This window comes from Microcaecilia unicolor, chromosome 3 (assembly GCF_901765095.1).
Source record: "Microcaecilia unicolor chromosome 3, aMicUni1.1, whole genome shotgun sequence".
NCBI lineage: Eukaryota > Metazoa > Chordata > Amphibia > Gymnophiona > Siphonopidae > Microcaecilia > Microcaecilia unicolor.
In genome coordinates this window covers 195,659,632-195,687,620 of record NC_044033.1, presented here as the reverse complement: position 1 = coordinate 195,687,620, position 27,989 = coordinate 195,659,632, and the positions used below count along the sequence as shown (strand labels likewise).

The following is a 27,989-nucleotide window of genomic DNA, read 5'->3' as shown; positions in this document are numbered from 1 at the left end:
ATGCTACTACTACTACTTATTTCTAAAGCGCTACTAAACGTACGCAGCTGTACATTTGAACATGAAGAGACCGTCCCTGTGCGACAGAGCTTACAATCTAATTAGGACAAACAATGCTACCTTTTAAAAGCGCTTCCCTACTCCCCTTTCCCCTCTGTTTCCTTTTTTTAAAGCAGGACCCCTCCTTCCTTCCTATTCTCGTTTTAAAAGCACTTCTCCCTCCCTCCCGTCCCCTCTTTGCTTCCTTTTAAAACCGTTTTCCCCTCTCTGCTGCCTTTCAAAAACCTTTCTCCCTCCCCACTCTCCGCAGCCTTTTAAAATATCCCCCCCCCCCCCGACTCCAGTCCGATTCCTTTTAAAAGGATTTTCCCCCCGTTCGCCCTGCTTCCTTTTAAAAGCGCTATTAAGCCACACGTGACCTTCCACAGTGATGGGCGTCAGAAGGCAGAGTCACGCCCCGCGCCTGCGAAGGCCCTGCCCACTCATTGGCTGATTGGAGGGGAGTCGACGCCATGTTACATTGGGTCTGGACCGAAGTGTCAGCTGCTACAGATCATATGACCGCGGGCTAGTGATGGCGGCGGCGATGCAGCAGTTGCTTTTTCTGTTTCTCCTCCCGTTCTTGAGAGAGCTGGAAGCCTGTGGATATCAGGTAACTAGGACCGGGGAGGGATCTGCGGATATCCAGTAACCGGAGAGGGATCTATGGATAATCCAATAACCGGGAGAGGGATCTGTGGATTATCCAGTAACCGGGAATGGAGAGGGATTTGTGGATAATCCAGTAACTGGGGCAGGAGAGGGATATGTATTTCATCCAATAACCGTCTTAAGTAGAGGAGTGTGGTAGCCGTGTTAGTCCACTCTTAAGGTTATCAATAGAAATCAAACAAAATAAAGCATGGAAAAGAAAATAAGATGATACCTTTTTTATTGGACATAACTTAATACATTTCTTGATTAGCTTTCAAGGTTGCCCTTCTTTGTCAGATCTGACGAAGAAGGGCAACCTTCGAAAGCTAATCAAGAAATGTATTAAGTAATGTCCAAATAAAAAAGGTATTATCTTATTTTCTTTTCCATGTTTTATTTTGTTTGATTTCTATTGATATCTAATAACCGGAGAGGGTGCTGTAGACATCCAGTAACGGGGGAGGGAGAGGGATCTGTGGCTAATCCAGTAACATAGTAGATGACGGCAGAAAAAGACCTGCACCGTCCATCCAGTCTGCCCAACAAGATAAACTCACATGTGCATCTTACCTTGATTTGTACCTGTCTTTTTCAGGGCACAGACCGTATAAGTCTGCCCTGCCTCCCACCACCAGCTAACCAGAGAGGTATCTGTAGATATCCAGTAACCAGGGAGGGAGAGGGATTTGCAGATATCCAGTAACCGGGGAGGACGAGGTAGCTGCAGATAATCCGGTAAACGGGGAGGGAGAAGGATCTGCGTAGCGCTGCGTATGCCTTGTATAGCTATAGAAATGTTAACTAGTAGTAGTATATCCTGTAACCGGTGTAGGACCTGTGGATAATCTAGTAACGGGAGAGGGATCTGCGGATATCTGGTAACCAGTGTGGGAGAGGGATCTGTGGATATCCACTAACCCGGGAGGGAGAGGGATCTACGGATATCCGGTATGTGAAAAGAAAGGAGAGGCTTGCAGCTATCCACTAACCAAGGAAGGAAAGGGATCTATGGATATCCGGTAAATGGGAAGAGAGAAGGGGCTTGTGTGTAACCCCAGGGGTAGGGGGAGGACTCTCTAAATATCTAGTAATTGGGGTAGGTGGGAGGGAGCTGTAGACATCCAGTAACTAGTGAGAGAGGGAAATGTATGGATCCTAGTAACCGGGGAAAGGGCGCAACCTTATAAGTACCCTGGATCCACTCTCACTTTTGGGACGAATCGCCTTATTTAATATGATACTCTTCCCGAAATGGCTCTATTGGTTTCAGATATTGCCAATATACTTCTTGAAAAGAGACTGGAGAAAATTGATGGGTAAGCTTTCAAAGTTTTTTTGGAATAAGAAAAGGCCCCAGATAACCTGGCGAAACCTGTTAGATACTTGGGAAAGAGGAGGAATGGGAGTGCTAGACTTAATGCGATATAATAGAGCCTGCTTAATGAGGCACATGGGGGATTGGTTAATGGGAACAGCTTATCATACGCCAAGAAACGAGGAGGAAAAATGGGTTAGTCCATTGCACCTGCAATACGTGTTGCAAGCCAAACAATCCTCTCTCCCGAAAACTATCAGGAATAGTTTATTGATTAGACCGCTTAGGCTGTTGTGGAGAGATTTAGGCCGTACATGGACCTTTAATGTGCATCAAAATGGGCTACTGCCTATAAGGGGGAATGGAGATTTTCTTCCAGGTATGGACAATTTACAATTTAAAATTTGGGGACAAAAAGGGATTCATAATATACAAGATAGGGTAGACTTCACTGGTAAGATTAAACGGTTGAACTCATTGGGACTCGGAGTGATAACATGGATGGACACCTTTGCGTACCAACAGCTTTCCCACTATATAGTAGGGATCCCTAAACAATCGCTCGCTATGGATATACCCCATAAAATAGACAAATTTTACGAGCTACCAACAGACGAAGCCATATCGATATCAATACTACACAAACGGCTTCTGCAGCACGAAAAGCATAAGCACATAGAGCATCTTATAACAAAATGGTCGGTGGATACTAAAAGAGTGATAACACTGCAAATGCTTCTGAGCAATATGAGACAGATCCCCAGAAAAATACATAGTGCAGAACTGAGAGAATGCCAAGGAAGGGTGATTTTTCGAGCCTATACATCTAAATCGAGGCTTTATAAAATGGGAGGAGTGGATTCCCCTGTTTGTGAAAAGTGTACTAGGGCCCCCTGTACTTTTTACCACGCCCTGTGGGAATGCCAGAGAATCCAGCGGTTCTGGGCTAGGATATTTAGATTTTTGGGATTTTTGTTAAATGAACACATCACACCACGCTCCGAACAGGTTCTCCTGGGGGAAGATGCTGTGTTGGAGACTGGGGCTGGCCATCATAATCTATTGATTTATAAAGCATGTTTGATAGGCAAAAAATGCATAATGGTCAATTGGGTTAAGCCCGAACCACCCACGTATTGGCAATGGCGTAATAGATTCCATGCCTTGTTGCTGATGGAATTGCGAGACGTTTCTTTGAGACTCAAAAAACAGAAAGAACTGTATTTGACCTGGAGGAACTATATACATAATCTTGCACCTAGAGCCCGCAGTTTTATTCTTAATCGACTGGGAGACCCCCACATTCCTGCATGACATAATTAGTAACACTGGCTGGTGATATAGATCCCCTGAGAGTATGGGAAACTTCCTGTTGGGGAGGGAAAGGGAGGGGGGTGGGAAATAGGGGATTTTTAAGAAGAAGCAATTGGAAGAACATATGGAGGAGGGAGGAGGAGACCTCAACTCCATCATTGATAATAATAGACAGCACACTAATGACATAGGCTGGGATTGGTACTACTGATGGATGTTAATTTTAGGATGCTGATTTGTAACTGAGGACACATATTATTTTACCTGTCAATAGTTGCTTAAGGGAGTTATTAAGAGTCTTGGATAGTTATTCCTGGCTTTGTTTTCAAACACGTTGATAAAACATTTTATAATAGAGATGGGAGAAAGGAGGGGAAGGGTATAGAAACATAGAAGAATTTGTTTGACTGTTTGAACTAGTTCTGAATGGAGACAATTGTGTTAATAATACTAAAATGTTGAATTTTTATGCTTGTATGGTTCTTTTCAATTATCAATAAAAAGATTTGAATAATAAGTACCCTGGATCTGTCTCAGCCCCAGAGCCTGGATGTGGATCTCCGGGGATTGCTCTAGGGCAGGCTGACACAATGAGAAAAGGGTCAGGCTCCTACTTGGGGAAGTAGGTAAAAACAAGATTTTCTCTTCCATCAGTGCAGCCAGCTTTCACCCTATTCTCTGCTCCTCTTGTGGTTCCCATCTTACAAATCCCTAGAGCGCACAATCATCTGCTGGAAAAGTGCAGAAAGCCGTCCATTTCTTCACTGCCTTTTCTTTTTTTTTTTTGTCTGCACCCTTTGTTCACTGTTGGTTTCAGGAAGGAGCTGCTCTGAGTTATTTCTTATATGCTGACTTTTTTTCTCTAGTCCTGCCCTGCCACCAAACCAGGCCTTTTGAATGTCCATCTGGTGCCCCACACCCACAATGATGTGGGCTGGCTGAAAACTGTGGACCAGTATTTCTATGGAGGTGAGTTTCAGTGATGGTGCTGCTCTGTGATAAGTGGCTTGAAAGGTGGCATATCGCATTATTCATTAAACTAAACTAAGTGTGTGTGCACCAGTTACAGGGACTGCTAATGCAGCTTTGGGTTTTGCTTTGGTTACTGGGAGTTTGGATTCAAGGTCTGTTTAAATGCTGCTCTGACCATGGAGGTTATGATTAATGCATCTGCCAGTTATAGCCTTGATTATATTGGAGGCGTTGAGACAGCCTGAAGACATCCTTGGGACTTCAGCACCTGCTTCCTGCGCGGATGGGAATGAAGGTTGTATCTATGATTCTAATGCTTTTGTTGCGGCCCTTGTCATCACCTTGAGCTCTTCTATAGAGTGAATCATCGTCATGGAACAAATATCCAATGAATTTGACGACTTTACTATCCAAACACCTGGGCATGGAACAGACCAAAATAGAACCAAGCCACCCACTGGGTAGCCACCGCTACAGTTATGCTTTATGAGGGTAAAGAAAGATTGAGGGAAGATCTAAAATGTGAAATGAAATACTAATCTCCTATTAAATAGTGAAACTAGAATCATTTGTGTGCTGTGTCCTTAAAAAAGCAGAGTGGCAGGCTGCTATGTGGAGCTCTGAAACCTGCAGAGCCTCGTATCAGTTTGCATTGTTACCTCCTTTTGTTCATGTGCAAATTGTAAGGTCTTTGGGGTAGAGGTCCTTGAAACTTCCATTTGCAATGCTGAATCCTTATTACTACTTTCCTTCCTGACTCTCTGCTTGTATTATGTTGTCTGCTTGCATCATTAATTGTTTCTATTCTGTCCTGCACACGCTGGCAGCCAAGACAAACATTCAGCGGGCTGGGGTGCAGTACATCCTGGACTCTGTGATCCCTCAGCTCATGGCAGACCCAACCAAGCGCTTTATCTATGTGGAGGTTGCATTCTTCTACCGTTGGTGGAAGCAGCAGTCAGAGGGCATGAAACTGTCAGTAATACAGCTTGTTAACGAAGGTGAGGAGAGAGTTTAAAATGACAAGTGCAGAAGCAGGAGACCATGGGAGGTAAGAGAGCCCTCACTGACTCTTTTCCCTTCCTGCAGGGCGACTGGAGTTCGTTAATGGAGGCTGGTGTATGAATGACGAGGGAGCCACGCACTACAGTGCCATGATTGATCAGATGACTTTGGGCTTGCAGTTCCTGGAGGAAACCTTTGGGGAGTGTGGCCGCCCACGAGTGGCTTGGCATATTGATCCGTTTGGACACTCCCGTGAGCAGGCGTCCCTCTTTGCCCAGGTATGCCAGTGCTGGAACATTAAAAGGGGGGATGTGGGTGGGGAGAAAGCTGCAAGGGATTTTCAGATTTCTTTGAGAAGATGAGACACTAGGGCCACATCCTCTTCTGTCAGGTACTGATTGGCACCTACGGCCAGTGTTAATCACTGTGGTCCATTTCCTATGTTCTGGAATAGAACCAAAGACTCGAGATGGCTAACAGTATGAGCTCTTGGCTTTAGGTCACTGAACTGACTAGTGGTGAGTAGTTGAGTGTTACATAGCAGAAAAAGGATCTGGCTTTTTGATAGTTCTCTCACGCATCTGGAGTCCACTGTAGGTTCCCACTTCTACTGAATTGTCAGAGGCCGGATAGGAATTGAGGTTGGGGGAAGGGATGGAGTGACTGTCCTGTAGTTAGATATCTTTTCAGTATTGGATTACCTTGAGAGACTTCTCATTTCCTTGTGCCCTCCCCTTTCTCTGGTGAGATGGGTTTCGATGGTTATTTCATTGGTCGCCTGGATTACCAAGACAAAATGAATCGAGAGAATCTGCAAAAAATGGAGTTTATCTGGCGGGGCAGTGCCAGCCTGCAGCCTGCGGCAGCAGATCTCTTCACTGGTGAGCACTGGGTGGGGAAGGGGCTGTGGGAGCAAAGGGTGGCATGAAGGAGTAGCTGGGTGGGGAGTAGCTGGGGGAGTACTGCATAGTCTTAGAACATTTTTGGTTAATTTAGGCAGCTGGTGTGCCCATTCACAAGGTCCTGGGGAGAACAAGGAGGCAGGAGGTGTAGGTGTGGGGTAAATTCTGCAGCTCTGAGTATTTGTGTGTGTTGGGGGGGGGGGGGGGGGTGAAGGGACTGGGAGCACAGGAGAGCAGTGGCATGAAGGACATGTGGGTAATGGGTTTCAGACAGCACAATTGACTGTCAATGCCGGAAAGTGGCCTTTTACTCTCCAGGTGTGTTACCAAACGGGTACAACCCCCCTGCTTTCATGTGCTGGGATGGGCTCTGCTCCGATGATCCCGTGATGGATGATGAATCCCTGGAGGGTTATAATGTGGACATCATCGTTTCCAGGTTCCTGGCAGTTGCGTATTCACAGGTGTGCGTGGGGTCAGGAATGGGAAAGCGGGGGGGGGGGGGGGGGGGGGGGGGGGGGGGGGGGGGGGGGAAGGGTAGATGGGGAAAAGCAGGTGAATCAGAATATGTTCCTCTTTGCAGGCCGAAGTGTACCGAACTAACCATCTCATCATGACGATGGGCTCAGACTTTCACTACGAGAATGCCCAGCTGTGGTATAAGAACATGGACAAACTGATCCATTACGTGAATGCCCAGGTACTAGGAGGGGAGGGCTTTCCCACCATGTAAAAGGACAATCTGTGATCTGGCTGTGCATGGTTCTGTGCTTCGTTGCTTCAGAAGTGTGTAATGACCCCCCCCACCGCCCCAGTCTCAGATGCATTCTTAGGTTGATTTTTGTTTTATTTCTGCAGCAGTCCAGTGGCAGTAACGTGAATGTCCTGTACTCTACACCTAGCTGCTACCTGAACCAACTGCACCAGGCCAACCTCTCCTGGTAGGAAGAGCAGAGCGGAATGGGGTGGGGGAGGGGATGTATCTGTCCCATCTGGCTCCACACTGCCTTCGAGACCTGTGGATGCAGTCATTGAGATTTAGCTCCTGGGTGATCATTGACTGAGATTTTTGCGTCAGTACCATGTGTGTTCTTAGAGAGACGATGGCCTTAGATTAGCACCAGATCCCTGTCCTTCTCCTCACAGGTCTCTGACACAGGAAGACCTTTTCCCGTATGCGGACGGTCCATATCAGTTCTGGACTGGATATTTTACCAGCCGGCCTGGGTTCAAGCGCTACGAGAGGGCGAGCAATAATTTCTTGCAGGTGAGGACCCCTGTTCCTGTAGAAAGAGGAATGTGTAGGGGCTGATGCTTATCTAGGATGATAGGAAAGGGGGAATGTTCAAAACTAACGTCAGCATTAAGCAGTTTGTGCCCGATTTACACGCATGTTATTGTGCTTGAGCGTATGGTAAAGATGGCTGTGAGTACAGAAGGAAATGCCAGGTTTTTAGAAGACTTGTCAATTTTCCACATTAAACTGTGGCTTCCATTTCATCAAGCAGATCAATCCATAGACTGGTGGGTTGTGTCCATCTACCAGCAGGTGGAGATAGAGAGCAATCTTTTGTCTCCCTATATGTGGTCATGTGCTGCCGGAAACTCCCCAGTATGTTCTCTATCTCAGCATGTGTGTGGTCGCACAGCAGCAGCTCTGGCTAGGACTCCAAGCCTAATTGTTTAGGTTTTGTTGAGTACCTGGGGTTGAGGGCTCTTTGTAAGCAAGTGCAAACCTGGTGGTGCCAGGTCCCTCCTTTTCTCCCCCCTCCCGCTGGCTCCGTTTAAAAATTTTTTTTTAAAAAATGTTCAAAAAGGACGTCCATTTACAGCTACTCACTGGAACAAGTCGTCGCAGCTCGGAGCAAGAAGCAGGTAATTTTTACCTTTTATTGCGGGCAGGGGGTTCCCCGAACGGTCCCCCACGTGGCTATGGCCTCGGATGGCAAGGGCGCGAAAAGACGCTCCCCGGAACGCGTTCGCGCACCTAGCGGGGAAGTGGGGGGCTCAAAGATAGTCGCCTTTTTTGGGCGCCCTTTCGGAGCCAGGAGAGTTCAGCGGTTTTTCCTCCGGTGGCCTTTCCCGCCTTAGGCGCCCATCCCCCGCTGGCCGCCCTCCCAGTCGTGGCCGGCCACGCGGCTTGGTCGGCTTCTTCTTGGGCCGCCCGCGAGATGGGAGACGTTAACAGCTTGCTCACCCTTGAATCAGGCGACAGTAAGAAGTCGGCAAAATTAAAACGCCCTTCTTCCCGCGCGGCTCCTTCTCTGAGTTTCGCGCTGGATGCCATTTTGGACGCGCATCGCACCTCCCCTCCGATCTTGGGATTGCAGGCTGAAAGTGCCTCTAGGGCCGCGGCGCAAGCTGCAGAAATACGCAGGCTAGGGGGTTTCTCCCCTGAGTTCATTTTGCTGCTGCATCAGGCCTTTCTTATGCAGAACGCGGCCCCCGCTCCCTTGTCTGATAAGAGTGAGGAGGCCTCTGTGCTCAAACGCCCTCGGGTGGATTTTCAGCCACTAGGGGACTCGGTCTCCTCGGACGTGGATGACGGCAGCGTGTCTGAGTTCTCCCAGAGATTCTTTGCGGACTCTATGGAAGAGACTGACCCTCGCTCGGATGGAGCGGATGACCCCTCCGCAGTGCGCCTTTTTTGTTCGGAGGATTTGCCTAACCTGCTAGGGCAGGCCTTGAGCATTTTGAAGATTGCCTCTCCGGAGGAAGGCTCGCTCTCAGCCTTGGCTGGCTCCACCATTATGCTGGGAACGAAGCGCCTGCCTAGAACCTTCCACGTGCATGAAGCCATGCAGGCCTTAATTTCGGTGCAATGGGATGCCGCGGAAGCAAGCCTGAAAGTAGCCAGGGCTATGTCCCGTCTGTACCCCCTGCCAGAGGGGGAACGGGAAGCCTTTATCTGGCCAACGGTAGATTCCTTAATCACTGCCGTGACTAAGAAAACGGCACTGCCCTGAAAGACGCTCAGAACAGGAGAATGGAGGTGGCCTTAAAGTCGTCCTTTGAGGCGGCAGCCCTGAGTCTGCAAGCCTCGGTTTGCGGCTCCTATGTGGCCAGGGCGTGCCTGAATGTTTTGCAGCAGGCTTCCCCCTCGGACCCTTCCTGGAGGGCGGAATGGCCGACCCTGGAGTCGGGCTTGGCCTACTTGGCAGACTTACTGTATGATGTCTTGAGAGCCTCGACCAAAGGTATGGCCCAGACGGTCTCTGCGAGGCGGTGGCTCTGGCTTAAGCATTGGTCGACTGATCATGCCTCTAAATCTCGCCTAGCCAAGTTGCCTTTTAAAGGTAGCTGCTCTTTGGGGATGAGCTGGAGAAGATCGTGACGGAGCTCGGCACGTCCAAGGGCAAGAGGTTGCCAGAGGTCAGGAATCGGGCCAGCAGTGCTCGCCCTGGTTCCTCCAAGGGCCGGTTCCAGGAAGCCCGTCGGTACCGCCCGGGCAAGTCGGACTCCTCTGCCTCCGTTTCCTTCAAACGGAACTTCTCCCCCAAGCAGCATTCCTTTCACAGGGACCGCCGACCCGGAGGTTCGTCCTCCGGCCCTCCCCCAGGGTCGCATACCGAATGAGGGGGACCTGGTCCATGGCTCAGTGCAGATAGGAGGAAGGTTGTCCTCATTCCTGGGCGAGTGGACCTGGAAGTCATCAGAGACGGCTACAAGCTGGAGTTCTGCCGGCCCTTGAGAGACGGGTTTGTAAACTCTCCCTGCAAGTCCCAGGTCAAAGCAGCTGCCATACAACAGACTTTGAACAACCTGATCTCCCTGGGCACAGTGGTCCCAGGGAGATGCCAGTCGATGCCAGTAAATCAACTTGGCAAGGGGTGTTACTCCATTTACTTTGTGGTGCCGAAGAAAGAAGGTTCTGTTCGACCTATTCTCGACTTCAAGGGAGTCAATCGGGCCTTGAAGGTCCGGCACTTCCGGATGGAGACTATCTGCTCCGTAATAGCTGCGGTGAAGAAAGGGGAATTCCTGGCATCCTTGGACATCAAGGAAGCTTACTTACATATTCCTATCTGGCCTCCTCATCAGCGCTTCCTGCGCTTCGCAGTCCTGGGCCGACACTTCCAGTTCAGAGCCCTCCCTTTCAGGTTGGCCACTGCCCCGTGGACCTTCTCCAAAGTGATGGTGGTCATCGTGGCTTACCTCCGCAAGGAAGGAGTACAAGTCCATCACTATCTGGATGACTGGTTGATCCGGGCCCCCTCTTATGCAGAGTGTGGGAAGGCTACGGACAGGGTGATTGCCCTTCTGAGCCCCCTGGGATGGGTCATCAACTGGGAGAAAAGTCAGCTGCGCCCGACTCAGTCCCTGGACTACTTGGGAGTCCGATTCGACACCCTAGCGGGCAGAGTGTTCCTGCCGGACAACCGGAGCGGCAGGCTTCGGGCCCAGGTGGACCAGTTCCTATCAGCCTCCACTCTTCGAGCTTGGGACTATATGCAGCTCCTGGGATCCATGACGGCCATGATGGAAGTAGTGTCCTGGGCCAGGGCCCATATGAGACCCCTACTGCACTCCCTGCTGCGGCGGTGGACTCCAGTATCGGAGGATTACGCTGTACGCCTTCCTTTGGATCCAACGGTGCGCAAGGCGCTGGATTGGTGGCTGAGACCAGACAAACTGTCTGCAGGAATGCCCCTCACAATCCCGGAGTGGGTGGTTGTCATGACGGACGCCTGCTTGACGGGCTGGGGAGCCCACTGCCTGGGGAGGACAGCGCAGGCCTCTGGTCGCCTGCAGAGGCAAAACAGACTATCAACCTCCTGGAACTCTGAGCCATTCGGTTGGCGCTTCGGGAGTTTCTTCCGGTCCTGGTGCTGAGGCCAGTACGGGTCCTGTCCAACAATGCCACGGCAGTGGCATATGTCAATCGCTACGGAGGTACCAGGAGCGCTCCTCTAGCCAAGGAGGCCATGAAGCTCTGCCTGTGGGCAGAAGCGAATCTGGAACAGCTGTCGGCGGCCCACATTGCGGGAGTCATGAATGTCAAGGCGGACTTTCTGAGCCGCCATACTCTGGATCCAGGAGAGTGGCAGCTGTCGGCTCGGGCGTTCTTGGACATCACGAGGCGCTGGGGCCCACCGAGCCTGGATCTGATGGCATCCTCGGCCAACTGTCAAGTGCCGCGGTTCTTCAGCAGAGGACGGGACCCTCGTTCTCTGGAAGTCGATGCTCTTCTCCAGCAGTGGCCAACACAGGAGCTTCTCTACGTGTTCCCGCCCTGGCCCATGATGGGCAGAGTTCTAGGCCGGGTGGCAAAGCATCCGGGCCGGGTGATCCTGGTGGGTCCGGATTGGCCCAGACGTCCCTGGTATGCGGACTTAATCAGGCTCGCAGTGGACGGCCCTCTGAGGCTGCCAGCGGAGCGGGGCCTCTTGCATCAGGGTCCCGTGGTGGTGGAGGATCCCTCCCCCTTTGGTCTTACGGCCTGGCTCTTGAGCGGAAGCAGCTGAGGAAGAAGGGCTTCTCAGACAAGGTCATCGCCACTATGCTGAGAGCGACGAAGCGCTCTACTTCTACTACTTACGCCAGGATTTGGCGTACCTTTACATCGTGGTGCAAGGCAGGCTCTCTATCGCCCTCCACTGCTCCAATATCGGCAGTGTTGGCGTTCCTGCAAGAGGGTCTGGAGAAGGGCCTGTCACTCAGTTCCCTGAAAGTCCAAGTGGCAGCTTTAGCTTGCTTCAGGAGCCACCTGAAGGGTGCTTCCCTGGCGTCACAGCCAGATGTGGTGCGCTTTCTCAAAGGAGTTAATTACCTGCGCCCTCCTCGGCACTCGATAGTGCCTACGTGGAATCTCAATCTGGTGCTTCGGGCCTTACAGAAGCCGCCCTTTGAGCCCTTGTCGAGGGCATCGCTGAAGGACTTGATGTTGAAAGCGGTCTTTTTGGTAGCCATCACGCCAGCCAGAAGAGTCTCTGAGATCCAGGCACTCTCGTGTCGAGAGCCGTTCCAGCGGTTCACTGAAGCAGGAGTGTTGATTCGCCCAGTGCCTTCCTTTCTACCCAAGATTGTTTCTCACTTCCATGTGAGTCAGCAGCTCTGCCTACCCTCCTTTCGCAGGGAGGATTACCCGGAGGAGTACCCTGCCCTCAAACGTCTGGATGTGAGACGAGTCATCATCAGATACTTGGAAGTGACCAATGACTTCCGGAAGTCGGATCACCTGTTCGTGCTGTTCGCAGGCCCTTGTAAGGGTCTGCAGGCATCTAAACCTACCGTGGCACGGTGGGTCAAGGAGACGATTGCAGCAGCTTATGTGGCTGCGGGGAAGTTTCCGCCTACTCAGCTGAAGGCCCACTCTACTAGAGCACAAGCGGCATCGATGGCGGAGTCCAGATCCGTCTCCTTGGAAGAGATTTGTAGAGTGGCAACTTGGGCGTCGGCTCATACCTTCTCGCGGCATTACCGCTTGGATGTGGCTGCTCGGGCCGAGCCCCGGTTTGGAGCTTCACTGTTGCGTTCAGGGATTTCCATGTCCCGCCCTGGGTGAGTACTGCTTCGGTACATCCCACCAGTCTATGGATTGATCTGCTTGATGAAATGGAAGGTAAAATTATGTATCATACCTGATCATTTTCTTTCCATTAATCATAACAGATCAATCCATATTCCCCCCCCCCAGATATCTGTATTGTTTGTTGTTCTGGTTATATTTCAGGTTCCAGTATACTCTTCAGTTCTTGTTCAGGAGAACTTCGTGTTCAAGTTCTTCCAATTGAATTTTCCTCGAGTTGAAACGATTCTGTGTTACAGTGAGCTGCTGCGTTCCTCTCCCCCCGTTTCGGCGGTGGCTGGATTAGTAACTAAATTATGCCGGCGCTCCCTCCCGCTTCGTGTGGCAGTAGGGTAGCTTTGTATCCCTCCCACTTCGGCGGTGTTTGGGGTAAGCCAGCGCCTCCCGCGGTTGCGGTAGCAGGATAAGCCAGATCCCCCCCGCATCAGCGGGTGTGGTGTCCCTCATCCGCTCCGCGGGGATGAGCTGGACGGATTCCCCTCCCCCGCTTTGGCGGTGGTGAACTGGGCAGAGTGTCCCTTTGTGGGTGTAATTCTCTAAGTGCTGCGGATGGAGCTTTGATATCGACATACTGAGGAGTTTCCGGCAGCACATGACCACATATAGGGAGGCAAAAGATTGCTCTCTATCTCCACCTGCTGATAGATGGACACAACCCACCAGTCTATGGATTGATCTGCTATGATTAATGGAAAAAAAATTATCAGGTATGATACATAATTTTACCTTTTTGTCTTCATTTGCTGAGACTGAGAAACAAATGTGTAAAAGTCCAGAGTGAAAACATGCATCGATGCTCATTTTTCTACGCTTAAAGCTAGAAGAACAGCGCTGCTGTGAGCTGCCAATTCAGGTTTGTCTGGACATGTGCACAAGAGCTGCACTTACTGCAAAACCATTGTGTGCATGTGCCAGGCACATTCCTCCCCTTCCTTTTCCTTTGTTAGCGCAAATTAAGAACGCTTATCATTTGCATATGAATTCTTCTGTGCATTGCTTTTGAGGCCTTGGGGGGGGGTACCTGGTACTGAACATGGGTACAGCAGCTGTTGGGGGGGGGGGGGGGGGCTTTCACTCTGCGTTGCTGCACTTTTTGCTCAAGCTGGTATAGGAGGATATAAGGAGCAGAAATGCAGTGTAGTGGGTGAAGTATTGAATCCTCTTGATTGAAGGCTCCACTTCTTGTTCCCCTCCGGTCCCACTATACTGTTTCTGCTGCTGCTGTTTGATTTGTGTTGCTGGTTCCCTCTGCTCATAGGAGTAGCCTAGTGGTTAGAGCAGTAGGCCAAGAACCAGGAAAGCTGGGTTCAAATCCTACTGCCACCCCTCATGTGATCTTGGGAAAGTCTCACTTAACCCTCCATTGCCTCAGATACAAATTTTGATTGGAAGCTTCCTGGAGACTGAGTGCACCTAAATGTAACTTAGTCTAGGGAAGTGAGGGACCTATTTTATGTAACTCATTTCTACGCTGTCGCTCAGATTTTGAATGCTTCTCTACTGCTGTCTCCTGGCAGGTGTGTAACCAGCTGGAGGTTTTGGCTGGCCCAATGTCCAGGGAGGGACCTTACGGGAAGGGTGACAGCTCCACCCTAAGTAAGACCTGCTTTTTTTGTTCTCTAGCGTTCAGCAGCCTTGTGCGCACACACTGAGTGTTCTCTGCCCTTTCTTACAGAGCGCGCAATGGCTGTGGCCCAGCACCATGACGCTGTTTCCGGCACAGAAAAGCAGCATGTGGCCAACGATTATGCCAGGCGCCTGGCTGCTGGCTGGGACTCATGCCAGGTAACAATGGCCATGTCTTCCCTTTCAGAACTCAGAGTGAGCATAATTAATAAACATAGATGAAAAGGTGAAATTAGGTCTTACCTGCTAATTTGCTTTCCTCTAGACCCTCCAGACCGGTCAAGATGCTTGGGTTATGCTCACCTACCAGCAGAGGAAGACTGAGAACACAAACTTAACCATGTATAAGCTACCTGTCAACCCCCGAGCAGCCAGTAAATCAATAACAAAGCAGAAAAAGAACAATCAAATAACATAAAACCAGAACCCTGTACTCAGAACTCAAAACAAACACAAATGTGCTTCTGACGACCGAATGCTAAATTGATATGGTCCGCCCCTGACAACCCAAAGGCTAGTAGTACTGGACCCCAGGAACTAGAAATCCAGAACTAAAGCGTTATCAGCCATAGCAACACTCGGACACAAACAGAAGACAAATCTGCAGCCCACACCAGACTAAAACAAACCGGGTGGGTTTTTGACTGGTCTGGAGGGTCTAAAGGAAAGAACATTAGCAGGTAAGACCTAATTTCCCCTTCCTCAGCGACCCTCCAGACCGGTCAAGATGCTTTGGAAGTACTAAAGCAGTAATAAACTATGGGTGGGAACGTTGAAAACCAGAAGTCAGAACTGCCGCACCAAAATTCGCATACACTCTGGCCTGCACATCAATCCTGTAATGCTTCACAAAAGAATGCAGAGAAGACCAGACAGCAGCCCTGCAAATATCTTGAGGAGGAATCAAACTACTTTCTGCCCAGGAGTAAGCCACCCCCCCCCCCCCCACCAAGTAGAATGCGCCTTAAGTACCGAAGGCACCTCACGCCCCTTGAGCAAATATGCCGAAGAAACTGCCTCTTTCAACCATCTGGATATCGTTGCTTTAGAAGCTGCAGCCCCCTTCTTAGGTCCCCCATACAATACAAACAACCTATCAGAGGCCCGAAAACTCTTGATAAATAAGAACGCAAACTCGACAAACATCCAGTTTAGCCAAATGGCATTGACCCGAATCTCCCGATCTATCACCCAAGACTGGCAAAGAAATGTCCTGATTAACATGAAAAGATGAAACTACCTTGGGCAAGAAAGAAGGTATGGGCTTCAGGGACACCTTTTCCTTAGAAAAAGTCAAAAAAGAAGCATGACGAGACAAAGCCTGCAACTCCGAAATTTGCTGAGCCGAAGCAATAGCAACCAAAAACACTGTCTTCAGAGTGAGATCTTAAAAAGTACACGAACCCAACGGCTCAAAGAGGGGACTCACTAACACTTCCAACACCAGATTCAAATCCCATTGAGGAACCTCCTGATGCTGCGGTGGATGAATCAACTTCACACCCCGCAAAAAACGAACTGTGTGGACTTCCGGTGGAGCTGCCGGCCAAGATGGCCGCTGCAAGAGAGAGCTCCAGCTAGCTGCGATCGGGGACCCCACCAAAACGAGATAAAATAACTCCCAGAGTCGGCGGTTTTGCTTCCCCTCCCCTCTGGAAGATGCAGCGGCGCGATGGAGACCCGTAAACCCCGATTCGGGGGCAGAAAAGGAAAGAAAGGGCGAGGAACAGATCGACGACGGATGTCCGCCCACGTGGTAATATAGCGCCGAGAAAAGAGCGCTGAAAACCGCAAGCTGAGAAATCTTCTTACCAGGCATAAAAGTGAGTAAAAGAACTCGGCGAAGCTAACGGCGAAACGAAGGGGGACAGGGGAGGCGTGCCGCGAGACACTGAGGAAACAACAAACGCAGCCCCGAATGGCGATTGCGAAGCAGAATGTACAAAGTTCAGAGAATTTAAAGAACTAAATAAAAAGAATTGTAAATAGCTCTCTAACCCAATGCAATAGCCAGCAAAATCGGAAGTCTGGGTCTGGGCTAAAATTTGAGCTATCACAGCAGTGAGCCACGAGGCTCCCCAAAGTAGTCGGCTAAAGAAGTGATATCAACAAACTCCACAGACAGATCAAACTGTGGTTATCCCCAAAAACTGTTTGCATGGCGACTAGAAGTACAAAAAAAGAGCTGGAGAAGGACAAAACTAAGAGCGGAGGACCAAAAATGTCGGAGAAAAATCCGCCTCCATCGCCGCCAGTGAGCTCGGTTTGGGCCTCAGAAATAGTAGCAGAGGTGAGGATGGCGGTAGAGGAAACCATGAGCCACAAGTTACAACAAATAATTGATAAGCTTGATGGCATGGACCAAAGGTTTACTACATTTACTAATGAACTCCAGGAGGTCCAGCAGCGGATAGGTGACGTAGAAGATGCCTCACAGGAAGCCTCTAAATCTATTGAACACCTCCAAAAAACGGTATTAACTTTAGAAGAGAAAGTGGATGATTTGGAAAACCGTTCGCGTAGAAATAATCTCAGACTGATAGGCATACCAGAGTCAATACCAGATGCAGATCTGAGAGACTTTCTGGAACCCAGGCTCACTAAGCTATTGCCAAATCAGAGCACAGTGGGACAACTGAAGATAGAACGGACGCATCGTCTGGGGCCGAGGAAGGAGGCAAATGCACGCCCACGCGTGGTCATACTGAGACTTCTTAATTATCAACATAAGATGGAGATCCTAACAGCTCTTCGGAAAGGAGGAACGTTGGAAGTGGAAGGACAAAAGATATTATGCTTTCAAGACTATTCCACTAAAGTGTCCTTTCAACGTAAGCAATTTTCGCCCATTTGCGGGCGACTACACAAAATGCGGATAAAATTCAGCTTACTATATCCGGCTAAACTCAGGATTCAACATAATGGGACAGTGAGAATCTGTGACACGGTAGAAGCCGCGCAGACACTGGTGGACCGCCTGGAGAGAGACAGTTCGGAAGCATCAAGAGACACATGAGTAAAAAACCCGAGATTCATCAGTGGGAGTGACATTGCTGAACGACAAGGGGTAGCGAGAGGCAGAAGATCAGTAACTATAACTGTTGTGATTACTAAAGTTGATTTTGATACTGTTATTTGATGTTATACAAGGGGGGCTGTGAATTTAAGGGGGAGGGAGGTAATATGTAACATAAGCAAAAAAGTAGGGGTGGGGTCCCTGATCGGTAGCACGGAGGCAGACAGCACATTTGGTGCTGTTCAGACTTGGGGAAGGGGGGAAGACGGGAGGATGGGAGAGGGGAGAGGGGAAGGGGGGAGGGAGGGAGGGAGGGTAGAGGGAAGATTAGGTATTTCAGGGTAGAAAGGGAGAAGGGCAACACAAGGAATACACAAAGAGCTTCAAAAGGAGGGGAATCTAGAGAATTCTTACAATATCAGAAGTGGGAGGGGTATAGGCTGGGAGACCCCTCCTGCACACAGAGAGATAATTGCCAGGTGCTTAGGAAATGCTTGAGGATATGTGATGGTCCTTAAGGTGGTGACATGGAACGTGGGAGGTATCTCATCACCGATTAAACGGCAGAAGATCCTCCAAGCACTTCATAAGCAACAGGTATCGGTAGCAATGCTTCAGGAAACACACTTAACAGCCAAAGAACATGAGAAATTATGTCGATGGTGGGTAGGATCATATTATGATTCACCAGCACTGGGGAAAAAAGCAGGGGTAATAATACTGATCAAGAAAGGGATCCATATCATTACACATAAGATCATAGCAGATAAAGAAGGAAGATATGTGTTGGCACACCTGACAATAGAACGTCAACCCATGGTTTTGTGCAATATCTATGCTCCAAACACTTATAACAAAACATTCTATAAAAAACTTCTACATCACCTAACAGGTCTAGAAGGAGTTCCTCTGCTGTTAGGGGGAGATTTCAATGAAGTAGGAGATCCCAACTTGGACAGGTCACATGGGGATAAAAAGAGGAGAGCGGGAGCAGAATCTAGAGGAATTGGGCTACTGAGTGGGGTCCTTGACCTGGTGGATGTGTGGAGAACCTTACACCCGTTGGAACGAGATTACACCCACCTGTCCCGGGCGCACGACACCATGTCAAGGATCGACTATATTTTTATCTCCCGTTCACTATTTACAAAAATTCGCAAGGCGGAAATAGGACCCATAAAAATATCAGACCATGCAATGGTAATGGTCTTATGGGAACCCACAGAGAGTAAGGCTAGCACATACCAATGGAAGTTCCCTACAAGGTTATATAAAGACAGAAAATTTCGGGAATTTATACTAGCCAAATATAGACAGTTTCAAGACACTAATCAGGAGCATAGGGCGGCCCCCATATTATACTGGGACACAGCAAAGGCAGTATTAAGGGGTGAGATTATTGCGTATACTAGCCACCAGAAAAAGATATGGGAAAAGGAATTGCAAAGGTTAGAAAAAGAAATCACCCGCTTGAGACGCGAGTATGGACGCCATCATGATATTCAGCTGAAAGTTAAGCTTTTAGAAATGCAGCAAACACTGAATGAAAGAATACACGATAAAACACAAAAAAATTATATGTATTATAGGTATCAATTATACAAATATGCAAATAAAAGTGGTAGGATGATGGCCAGGATGGCAAACCCAAGACAAGGAAATTATAAGATAAACGCGTTATATTCTTCAGAAGGGGTGTTAGAAAATAAAGATGATTGTATAAATCGTATCATGCAAAAATATTATCAGAGGCTTTATGCTTCACCTGACCCGCCCCCGATGGATAGTGAGATCTACCTGGCGGGACAGGAGCTCCCGCAGATGGACACACAAAGTTTGGCTATGCTAAATGCTCCCATGTCAACAGAGGAGGTATCATGGGCAATACAGCAAGCGCCACTAGGGAAGGCCCCAGGCCCTGATGGATATAGGGGAGAATTATATAAATTGATGAAGGAGGAAATAGTAGAACCCCTTACCACAATGTTTAACATGATAGTGCAAGAGCAACGAATGCCCACGTCACTACGAACAGCACAGATTATAGTACTTCCAAAACCAGGAAAAGATGTACAAAAGCCTGAATCATACAGACCTATTTCGCTACTAAATTTTGAAGCAAAATTGTTTGCAAAAGTCCTGGCAAATCGCTTGTCCCGAATATTACCAGATGTTATAGAAGAATCACAGGTAGGGTTTGTACAGGGCAGAACTATTACTAAAAATGTAAGAAAGATATTGGTAACATTAGAGGAGGTATTTAAAAAGGACATGCCCTCAATATTAGTAAGTTTCGATGCCGAAAAGGCGTTCGATAGGGTGGTCTGGGATTTTTTATTTGGCACACTAGATGCATATGGCATAAGAGGATTATTCCAGGACGCAATCAAAGCCTTATATTATCTTCCACAGGCCCAGGTATGGGTTAATGGAATATTATCCCCATCATTCTCTGTCCATAGGGGGACCAGGCAAGGATGCCCCCTGTCACCTTTACTGTTTGTGTTAACGCTAGATCCACTGCTTAGAGATATCCAACGCAACCCTGATGTGCAAGGAGTCAGGGTTGGCACAGAAATTTTTAAAATAGCTGCCTTCGCTGATGATTTGCTGGCTCATGTAATTTCTCCAGAGACATCACTGAAGGCGCTATTAGAATGTATGGCAGAGTATGGGGATTTCTCTGGCTTTAAGCTAAACCTGGAGAAATCAGAAGTATTAAGAAGGAAAGAGGATCAATTGGGAGAGTGGCACAGACAGCTGCCATTGAGGAGGGCAGGGGAATCCTTTCGATATTTAGGGGTACGATTAACTATGGATACTACCATTCTGTACAGGATAAATATTGACAAGCTGCTACAAGATACCAAAAGGGTTCTGGAGAGATGGAATTACCTGCCTTTATCATTAATAGGCAGAATAAATCTCTTCAAAATGATCATATTCCCGAGATGGCTCTATATCTTGCAGGTGTTGCCAATACATATATTGAGTAAAGATTTAAGGAAATTAAATAGGATGTGTCGGCAATTTGTGTGGGGGGGAAAGAAGTCTAAACTACGATTTGAATACTTATACGATGGGTGGGCTCAGGGTGGATTGGGTTTCCCCTGTATTAGACGTTACAATCAGGCATGTCTTTTAAGACACATCAGGGATTGGATACTTAACACATATCAACACACGCCAACTAACTGGGAACGTGCATTCTTTGACCCGTGGCACTTGAATTTCCTTCTGCAGGCAAAAACAAAGAGTTTACCACCTACCTGCAGAAGAAGTATACTGTTGCAACCATTGCGACGTGCTTGGCAGTTTCTTATGCATAACTGGGGACAAGACCCTAATGTTAGTGACCAACTTCCAATACAGGGAAATAGGGACTTCCCCCCCGGATTGGAGAAAGGGGTAATGGCTAGATGGTCGGAAATGGGAATTACTCTATTTGAACACTTAATGAATGAAGAGGGGAATCTGCATAGTTTTCAGGACCTGCAGCAGAGACAGGTATTGGCCCAGAGGGATTATTATACATATAGACAATTGCATCATTACTGGCATAGTTTGGATCAGGCAGCCCTGGGCACAAAACTGGGTCAGAGGGTGCGGGAATTCCTGGAAGGGGACGCACATGGACAGGTATCAATATCGAGCCTACATAAAGCCCTGGTCCCACTTGGACCCCCCAGAACATATGAGAAGCTCAAAGACAAATGGAGCAAAGACTTGGGATATGAGCTGAAGGGAATAAATTTTGCAAAACTAATTGGAAGCATAACTGGGCAGATGGGGGGGGGGCAGAATTACAAGAGAGTCAATTCAGGGTTATTCACCGAGGCTATATAACACAATCTCAGGCTGTAAGGGCGGGATGGAGCTCTGATTCTCAATGCCTTAAATGCCACAGAGAGAAGAACACATTTTTGCATGCATTTTGGTGGTGTGATAAAATAAAAACATTCTGGAGAGCGATACAGGAGTACTTAGAACATCTATTGGGACAAAGGTTACACCCTTCTTGGAGAGGAGTACTTTTGAACAAAACTAATGCATATGGGATATCGGATAAAAATTTGGAGGTATTTTTATGTAAAGCATTTGCAGTGGGCAAAAAATGTATATTGAGACATTGGATGCAGGAAGAGCCACCATCTGTATGGTTATGGAGGAATAAGCTACATGAGCTAATGTTGTGGGAGGCAAGAGAAGCATATGACAACTCGAGGAGAAGAAAGAAATTTCTTAACGTTTGGAATCATTATTTACAAAATATATCCCACAAAGCCAGAAGTGCTGTACTTAACAGGCTGGGGTCGATATAATGAAGCCAGAAGCCCACGTGTAAGCAATTAAGGACTAGGCAAGGTTTGACGAGAATGTTAGTAAGAAACATGAAGCTCAAACTCAGAGGTTGTTGCTTCTCATTTCTTGGAAGGGGGGAAGGGGGGGGGAGGGGGGAGGCAGTAAATGTTTTAAAAAATGATGGGATAGGCATGTTGTAAGTTATGTTGTTAATATAGAAATATTGGAAAAGATATAAAATGTAAACATTTCATATGCTTGAACTGGAGTATGTCCATCAATAAAAACCGTTTATATATAAACAAATCAATAATACACAGAGTAAAACAAGAGACATAATTATTGGAGATTAATATAAAAAGTTTATTGGTTATGCCATTGTCTGGTAATAGTACAGGACCACATTCATGAATACTTAAGAAGGAAAGGAAGGGGGGGAAGCTTGGGGGGGAACTGGATGATAGAAGTTTTAGGTTCATTAACATATGACGGAATTATTTGTTATTAGATTTATGCTGATGGATACAGAATTGTCTACTATGTGATCTCATCAATAATAATTGTTGAAATATTAAAAGTTAAATATAGAGTACAGTAAAAAGGGGGAGGGGATAAAAATTATATATAAAAATTTGATGACTGTATGCAATGCTGTATTCTTGAAATGTTACTTCGCTGAGTTCTGTAAAACTGCATTGATGCCGCCATGTTAAGGTGGATTTGTACTTTTTGACTTGTCATCAATAAAAACCGTTGAAACATAAAAACGAACTGTGTCCGGAGAAGAAGCTAAAGATATCCCTTGTACCTTTCCACGAAAACAAGCCAAAGCTGCCACCTGTACCTTCAAAGAGAAAACAGCGAGACCTCTATCCATACCATTTTGCAAAAATTCTAGCACTTCCAGGACCGAAATGCACCAAGGAGAAAAAGAACGCCCTTGACACCAATTTTCAAAACTTCGCCACACACGGACATAAGCGAAGGAGGTGGACCGTTTATGGGACTGCAACATAGTATCAATTACTCTGGACGAAAACCCTTTCTTCCGCAACCTGTTCCTCTCAAGAGCCAAGCCGTAAGTGAGAACGGAGACGGATCGGGTATCACGACTGGACCCTGTACTAACAACACCGACCCCTCCAGAGAGAGCGGACCCCACACTGCCAACCACATGAGATCTCTGTACCACGGCCAACGAGGCCAATTCAGAGCTACCAGAATCACGGTGCCTAAGTGTCGCTCTGTTCTCTGAACTACACGACCTACCAGGGTCCAAGGAGGAAACACGTACAACAGCTGTTGAGGAGGCCATGGAAGTAGCAGGGCGTCGATCCCATCGGACTGCGGGTCCCGAAGACGACGACGACGACAAAACCTGGCCACTTGAGCGTTGTCGGACGTTGCCATGAGGTCCAACACAGGCAGACCCCACTCCCTCACCAGACGATGAAGCGACCACTCTCTGGGGTCCAACGTGTGCCTCAGAAAATCCGCTCTCACGTTGTCCACGCCGGCCACGTGACCTGCTGAGAGAAACTGCAGATGAACCTCCGCCCAACGCATTAACTCTGCTGTCTCCTCGGCGACTGCCCAACTCTTTGTGCCCCCCTGACGATTGACATAAGCTACGGTCGTGGCATTGTCAGACAGAACCCGGACCGCCTTGCCGCCTAGAAGATACTGAAGAGCCAGCAGGGCCAAACAAATCGCCCGCGTTTCTAGACGATTGATGGACAAGCTTGCCTCCTCCGACGACCAACGACCCTGGACCACGTGTCCGAGACAATGGGCTCCCCCAACCTCCCAGACTGGCATCCGTGGTGAGAACAATCCAGTCCGGAGAATCTAAGGGCATGCCGTTCTCCAGGTTCGGCGTGTGAAGCCACCACTGAAGGCTGAGGGAGGAGCCTCCGGCAAGAGTCTCTCCTCCAAGTCCTGAGTCTGAGGAGACCAGTGATCCAGCAGGGACAACTAACTGCCGCATGTGAGCCTTGGCCCACGGGACTTCTTCTATCGATGCTGCCATGAGACCTAATATCTGCAGATAAGAGCGAGCTGAAGGAAGTGTCTTGGAGCAAAGCTGATGAAACAGAGCCTGCATTTTGACAATCCGAGCTGACGGTAGGAACACTCGCCCCTTCAATGTGTCAAAACGAACTCCCATATACTCCAGGGACTGCGTCGGAACTAGGTGACTCTGGTCCACATTCACCACCTTACCGAGTGACTCCAAAAAGCTGACTACTCTCGCAGTCGCCTCTACACTCTCCTGTCTTGACTTGGCTCGAATCAGCCAATCGTTGAGATACGGATGAACCAAGACCCCTTGCTTCCTCAATGCTGCTGCCACGACCATCATAACCTTGGAAAAGGTACGAGGAGCCGTCGCAAGGCCGAACAGCAGAGCACAGAATTGAAAGTGCTGTCCTAAGACAGCAAAACGAAGAAAACGCTGATGCGCCGCCCGGATGGGAATATGTAGATAGGCCTCAGTCAGATCCAACGAAGAGTTGAACCGCTATGATGACGGAACGCAAAGTCTCCATCCGGAAAGCGGGAACCTTCAGTGCCCTGTTGACCCGTTTCAGATCTAAGATAGGCCAGAAGGAACCTTCCTTCTGGGAACCACGAAATAAATCGAGTAACACCCCACCCCCATCTCCGAGGTGGGCATGGGAACCACAGCCCCCAGATCGATCAACCGGAGAGTTTGGTGAATTGCCGTGGCCTAGAGGCGAGAGCGACACGGCGATCCCAGAAAAGAATCGGGAAGAGGACCATCGAACTCTAGGGCATATCCGTCGCACACCACTTTGAGCACCCACTGGTCCGACGTGATGTGGGTCCAGCTCTGGTAAAACTGACATAGACGAGCACCCACGCGAACCAGAGGCTGGACCCGCACACCATTGAGAGGCCCGCCCTACGGCGGAACCCATCGACCTCTAGGCGCTCCACTGGACCTACCTGGCCTATAACGCCAAGCATCCCGGAACCAACCCCGTACCGACAGGCCCCGACCACATGCTCTGGGACGCTTGTTTTGCAGACGCAGAACCTTAGCATCCGCAAGACCGCGAACCAGCTTATCCAACTCTTCCCCAAACAGCATAGAACCCTTGAAGGGAAGCGAACACAACTTAGAAGCTGCATCAGCGACCCAACCTCGAAGCCAAAGAGCCCGACGAGCTCCCACAACCAATGCCATATTCTTAGAAAGAGCATCTGCTAAGAAAGAAGAGCCCATCTCCAGCTTAGCTAATTACTGCACCCAGGAAAATCTGTCCACCGCTGGATCATCCAGGAGCTTTTCAGTCCAGCGGAAGCAAGCACAAGCTACTAAACCTCCACTCATCGAGGCTTGTAGCGACAAGGTGGACAAATCAAAACTACGCCTAATAAAGGACTCCAATTTTCTATCCTGAGGACCCCAGAGAACAGCCCCGCCATCCATAGGAATTGCAGTGGCTTTGGTGACCACCGTCACCACCGCATCTACTGTAGGAGACCTTAAGGAGTCCTTATCCTGCTGCAGAAGAGGATAAAGCCTCGCCATAGCTCTAGCCACCCTACAGTCAGAATCTGGGGAGGACCACTCTTGCAAAACCATATCCCTGAGGTCTGTATTCATGGGAAAAGAACAGGAAGACCGGCGAATACCCTTAACTAACGGGGTCTACCTGCTTTACCTCCCCCACCGAAGTCTCTGAAGAATCAAATTTAAGAGTAGGCACCACCTGATCAATCAATTCAGACAGCTTATCTCTATGAAAGATCCTTACAACCGAGGGATCGTCCCCTGGCAAGAACCCCTCCTCCTCAGGACAAGCATCTAAAAGACCTTCGTCCCCAAGATCACTGCACTCATCCTCCGAGTGCTATAAGGACAAAAGCTCAGGGTCCTCTGACCAATCCAAACGTGGGCACTTGGGAACTATGGGACGTACCCCCTTCTGAAGGTCTGTCTGTTGGGATCCTGACTTCCACGCCTGGAACATCGACCAAATAAAATCTGGAGGAAATCTCATGTCTCCTGTAACCTCAGGAGACCAGCCTGCAATCTGCCCTGAACAATCTTGCACCGGGAGAGAAGAAACCGCAAGACCGGAGGAATCCAAAATGGCGGTGGTTCCCGCCAAAATCGGAACCACCGCCACAGCACTCAAGAGAGAAGAAGCCTCAGCTGAGCCTGCGCTGACCCCGGAAACCTCTGCGGATAAAACCGGAGGTAAAGGGAGAGGCGGCTTCGGCTCTCCACAGAGCCTGCATTGTGCCCCCGGCGCGTCTAATGCCCGACGCGAACAGGCTCGGCAATGGGACAGTTTCCCGGACGACATCTCTGGAGGAAGGGGAAAGGTAAGCCAAACAACAGGCAACAGGGCCCTTTACTCACTTTCTCTCAGAAACAAGCACCACAGCTCTCCCGGTCAGCCCCAATTCAAACAAAGAGATTGACTTTGTCTGAGTTTTTTTGTTTTTTTTTTTCAAAACTTTACTTCGCAGCCCAGTTGCTAATAGCTAATAAGGGCAAAGACACTCAAGGTTCCTGCAGAATACAGGAGCCAAGGCACATGGCTGATTGCTGAGGAGAGCACAGCAGGGGGAGGGACCCAAACACCGGGTGTAACACCCCAGGGGAAAAAATGGAGCCCCACCGAACCCACTTCCCCGAAGCACACAGTTCTAAGTATAGGGTATTAAATAAACCAGAGGCCAAAATAACCCCTAAGCCTACCAGACCAGACTGACTGCTCAGGCTGCCCGTCTACCCTCTGCTGGAGACTGAGATTTACTGGCTGCTCGGGGGTTGACAGGTAGCTTATACATGGTTAAGTTTTAGTGTTCTGAGTCTCCCTCTGCTGGTAGGCGAGCATAACCCAAGCGTCTTGACTGGTCTGGAGGGTCGCTGAGGAATACTACATTAATGAAGAGCAGAAGATTGTGCTCCAGCTTTCAGCAAAACATAAGAGTAGCCATCTTGGGTCAGACCAGTGGTCCATCTAGCCCAGTATACTGTTTCCAACAGTGGCTAATCCAGGTCACAAGAACCTGACAGAAACCCAAATCGTGGCAGCACTCCTTGCTACAAATCCCAGGGCAAGCAGTGGCTTCCCCCTGTCTGTCTCAATAGCAGGGAGAGCTGCTGCTGTGTTTCAGGAACTGGGGAGGTGTTGGTGTGGCACTTCCTGCTCCTGTAGCAGGATTTGAGGGTGGGGGGGGGGCACGGTTTGTGTGTGCAAGGTTCAATGTAGCCACCTGCGACTGGGTTCTTTTGCTTTGCAGGTGTTGATCAGTAATGCTTTGGCCAGCCTGATGGGTAGGAAGGAACATTTTGTGTTCTGTAACTTACTGAACATCAGTGTGTGTCCGCTGACGGCGACCTCCAGCCGGGTAAGAATCTGGGAACTTCTCCATGCATCTGGCATTAGAGAGATCTTCGGCAGAGGCTCCCCTCTCCGTCTCCTTCATGCTTGTGTAACACAGGCTGTCTCTGTTTGTGCAGTTCCTGGTGATCCTCTACAATCCCCTGGTGCGCAGCGTGCGTTGGAATGTACGGGTTCCTATCAGTGGACTTGTGTACGAGGTCACTGATCCCAGAGGGCAGAAAGTGCCGAGCGAGGTATGCAGGCTGCTTGGGGCACATCTTCTCTATGCACTGCCCCCGCTGTGTTAAGTTTTGTACTAGTTCAGGTCCAGCTGCTCACTGGATTTCCTTCCCAGTGTAAGGTTTGGGGCTTTTCCTCTCCATCAGGTGGTTCCCGTGTCTAACTTCACCAGAGTGGTAAGCCGTGGCCAGGCTCTGGCCAGCAGCGAGCTCATCTTCCAAGCGTCAGTCCCTCCACTTGGCTTCAGCACCTACTCTGTAGATAAACTTGCTGTGGTGCGGCTGCCGAGGACAAGAGCACAGCAGGAGCTGCATCGGGCAAAAGCAGTGCCGCTGCAGATCCAGAATGAGGTGAGGGGGCGGTGCTGCAGATCCAGAATGCGGCAAGAGGTGGGGGGTGGGCTGACGCTGCCGTAGATCCTGAACGAGGTGCGAGGAGGCAGTGCTGCCATAGATCCAGAACGAGGTGAGAGGCTGGGTCATGGGAAAGCTTTCCGCCTTATGCTACAGGAGTTTCCAGGTAGCCTGGTTGTCTTTTTTTTTTTTTAAGTCTACCACTTAATATCAGAAGTCAGGTCAATTATGCTACCTTTTGGAAACTGCTGAAAACTTTATCTAGAACATTTTTATCCCCATAACTTATGGCCCTGTGAGCGAAGGTTGTTTACTTTTGGGGGTTTGTAAGATGGATTTTAATTGAGATGTGG

At 49.0% G+C, this 27,989-nt stretch overlaps 1 protein-coding gene across 2 annotated transcripts in view; it reads left to right on the top strand.

Annotated features, from left to right (window-relative positions):
- Positions 1–546: 546 nt before the first annotated feature.
- Positions 547–27,989, top strand: part of MAN2B1 (mannosidase alpha class 2B member 1) — a 55,621-nt gene continuing 28,178 nt past the window's right edge. For both annotated transcript variants that reach the window (XR_003941492.1, XM_030196934.1), the window contains exons 1-14: positions 547–652; positions 4,189–4,291; positions 5,122–5,295; positions 5,384–5,577; positions 6,048–6,180; positions 6,520–6,665; positions 6,785–6,901; positions 7,060–7,142; positions 7,348–7,468; positions 14,248–14,326; positions 14,406–14,515; positions 26,961–27,068; positions 27,181–27,297; positions 27,430–27,633. Coding sequence is in view for 1 of the 2 variants with exons in the window: in XM_030196934.1 (XP_030052794.1) it covers positions 575–652; positions 4,189–4,291; positions 5,122–5,295; positions 5,384–5,577; positions 6,048–6,180; positions 6,520–6,665; positions 6,785–6,901; positions 7,060–7,142; positions 7,348–7,468; positions 14,248–14,326; positions 14,406–14,515; positions 26,961–27,068; positions 27,181–27,297; positions 27,430–27,633 (1,767 nt within the window). In the remaining variant the exon portion in view is untranslated. The remainder of the gene's footprint in view (positions 653–4,188; positions 4,292–5,121; positions 5,296–5,383; positions 5,578–6,047; positions 6,181–6,519; positions 6,666–6,784; positions 6,902–7,059; positions 7,143–7,347; positions 7,469–14,247; positions 14,327–14,405; positions 14,516–26,960; positions 27,069–27,180; positions 27,298–27,429; positions 27,634–27,989) is intronic.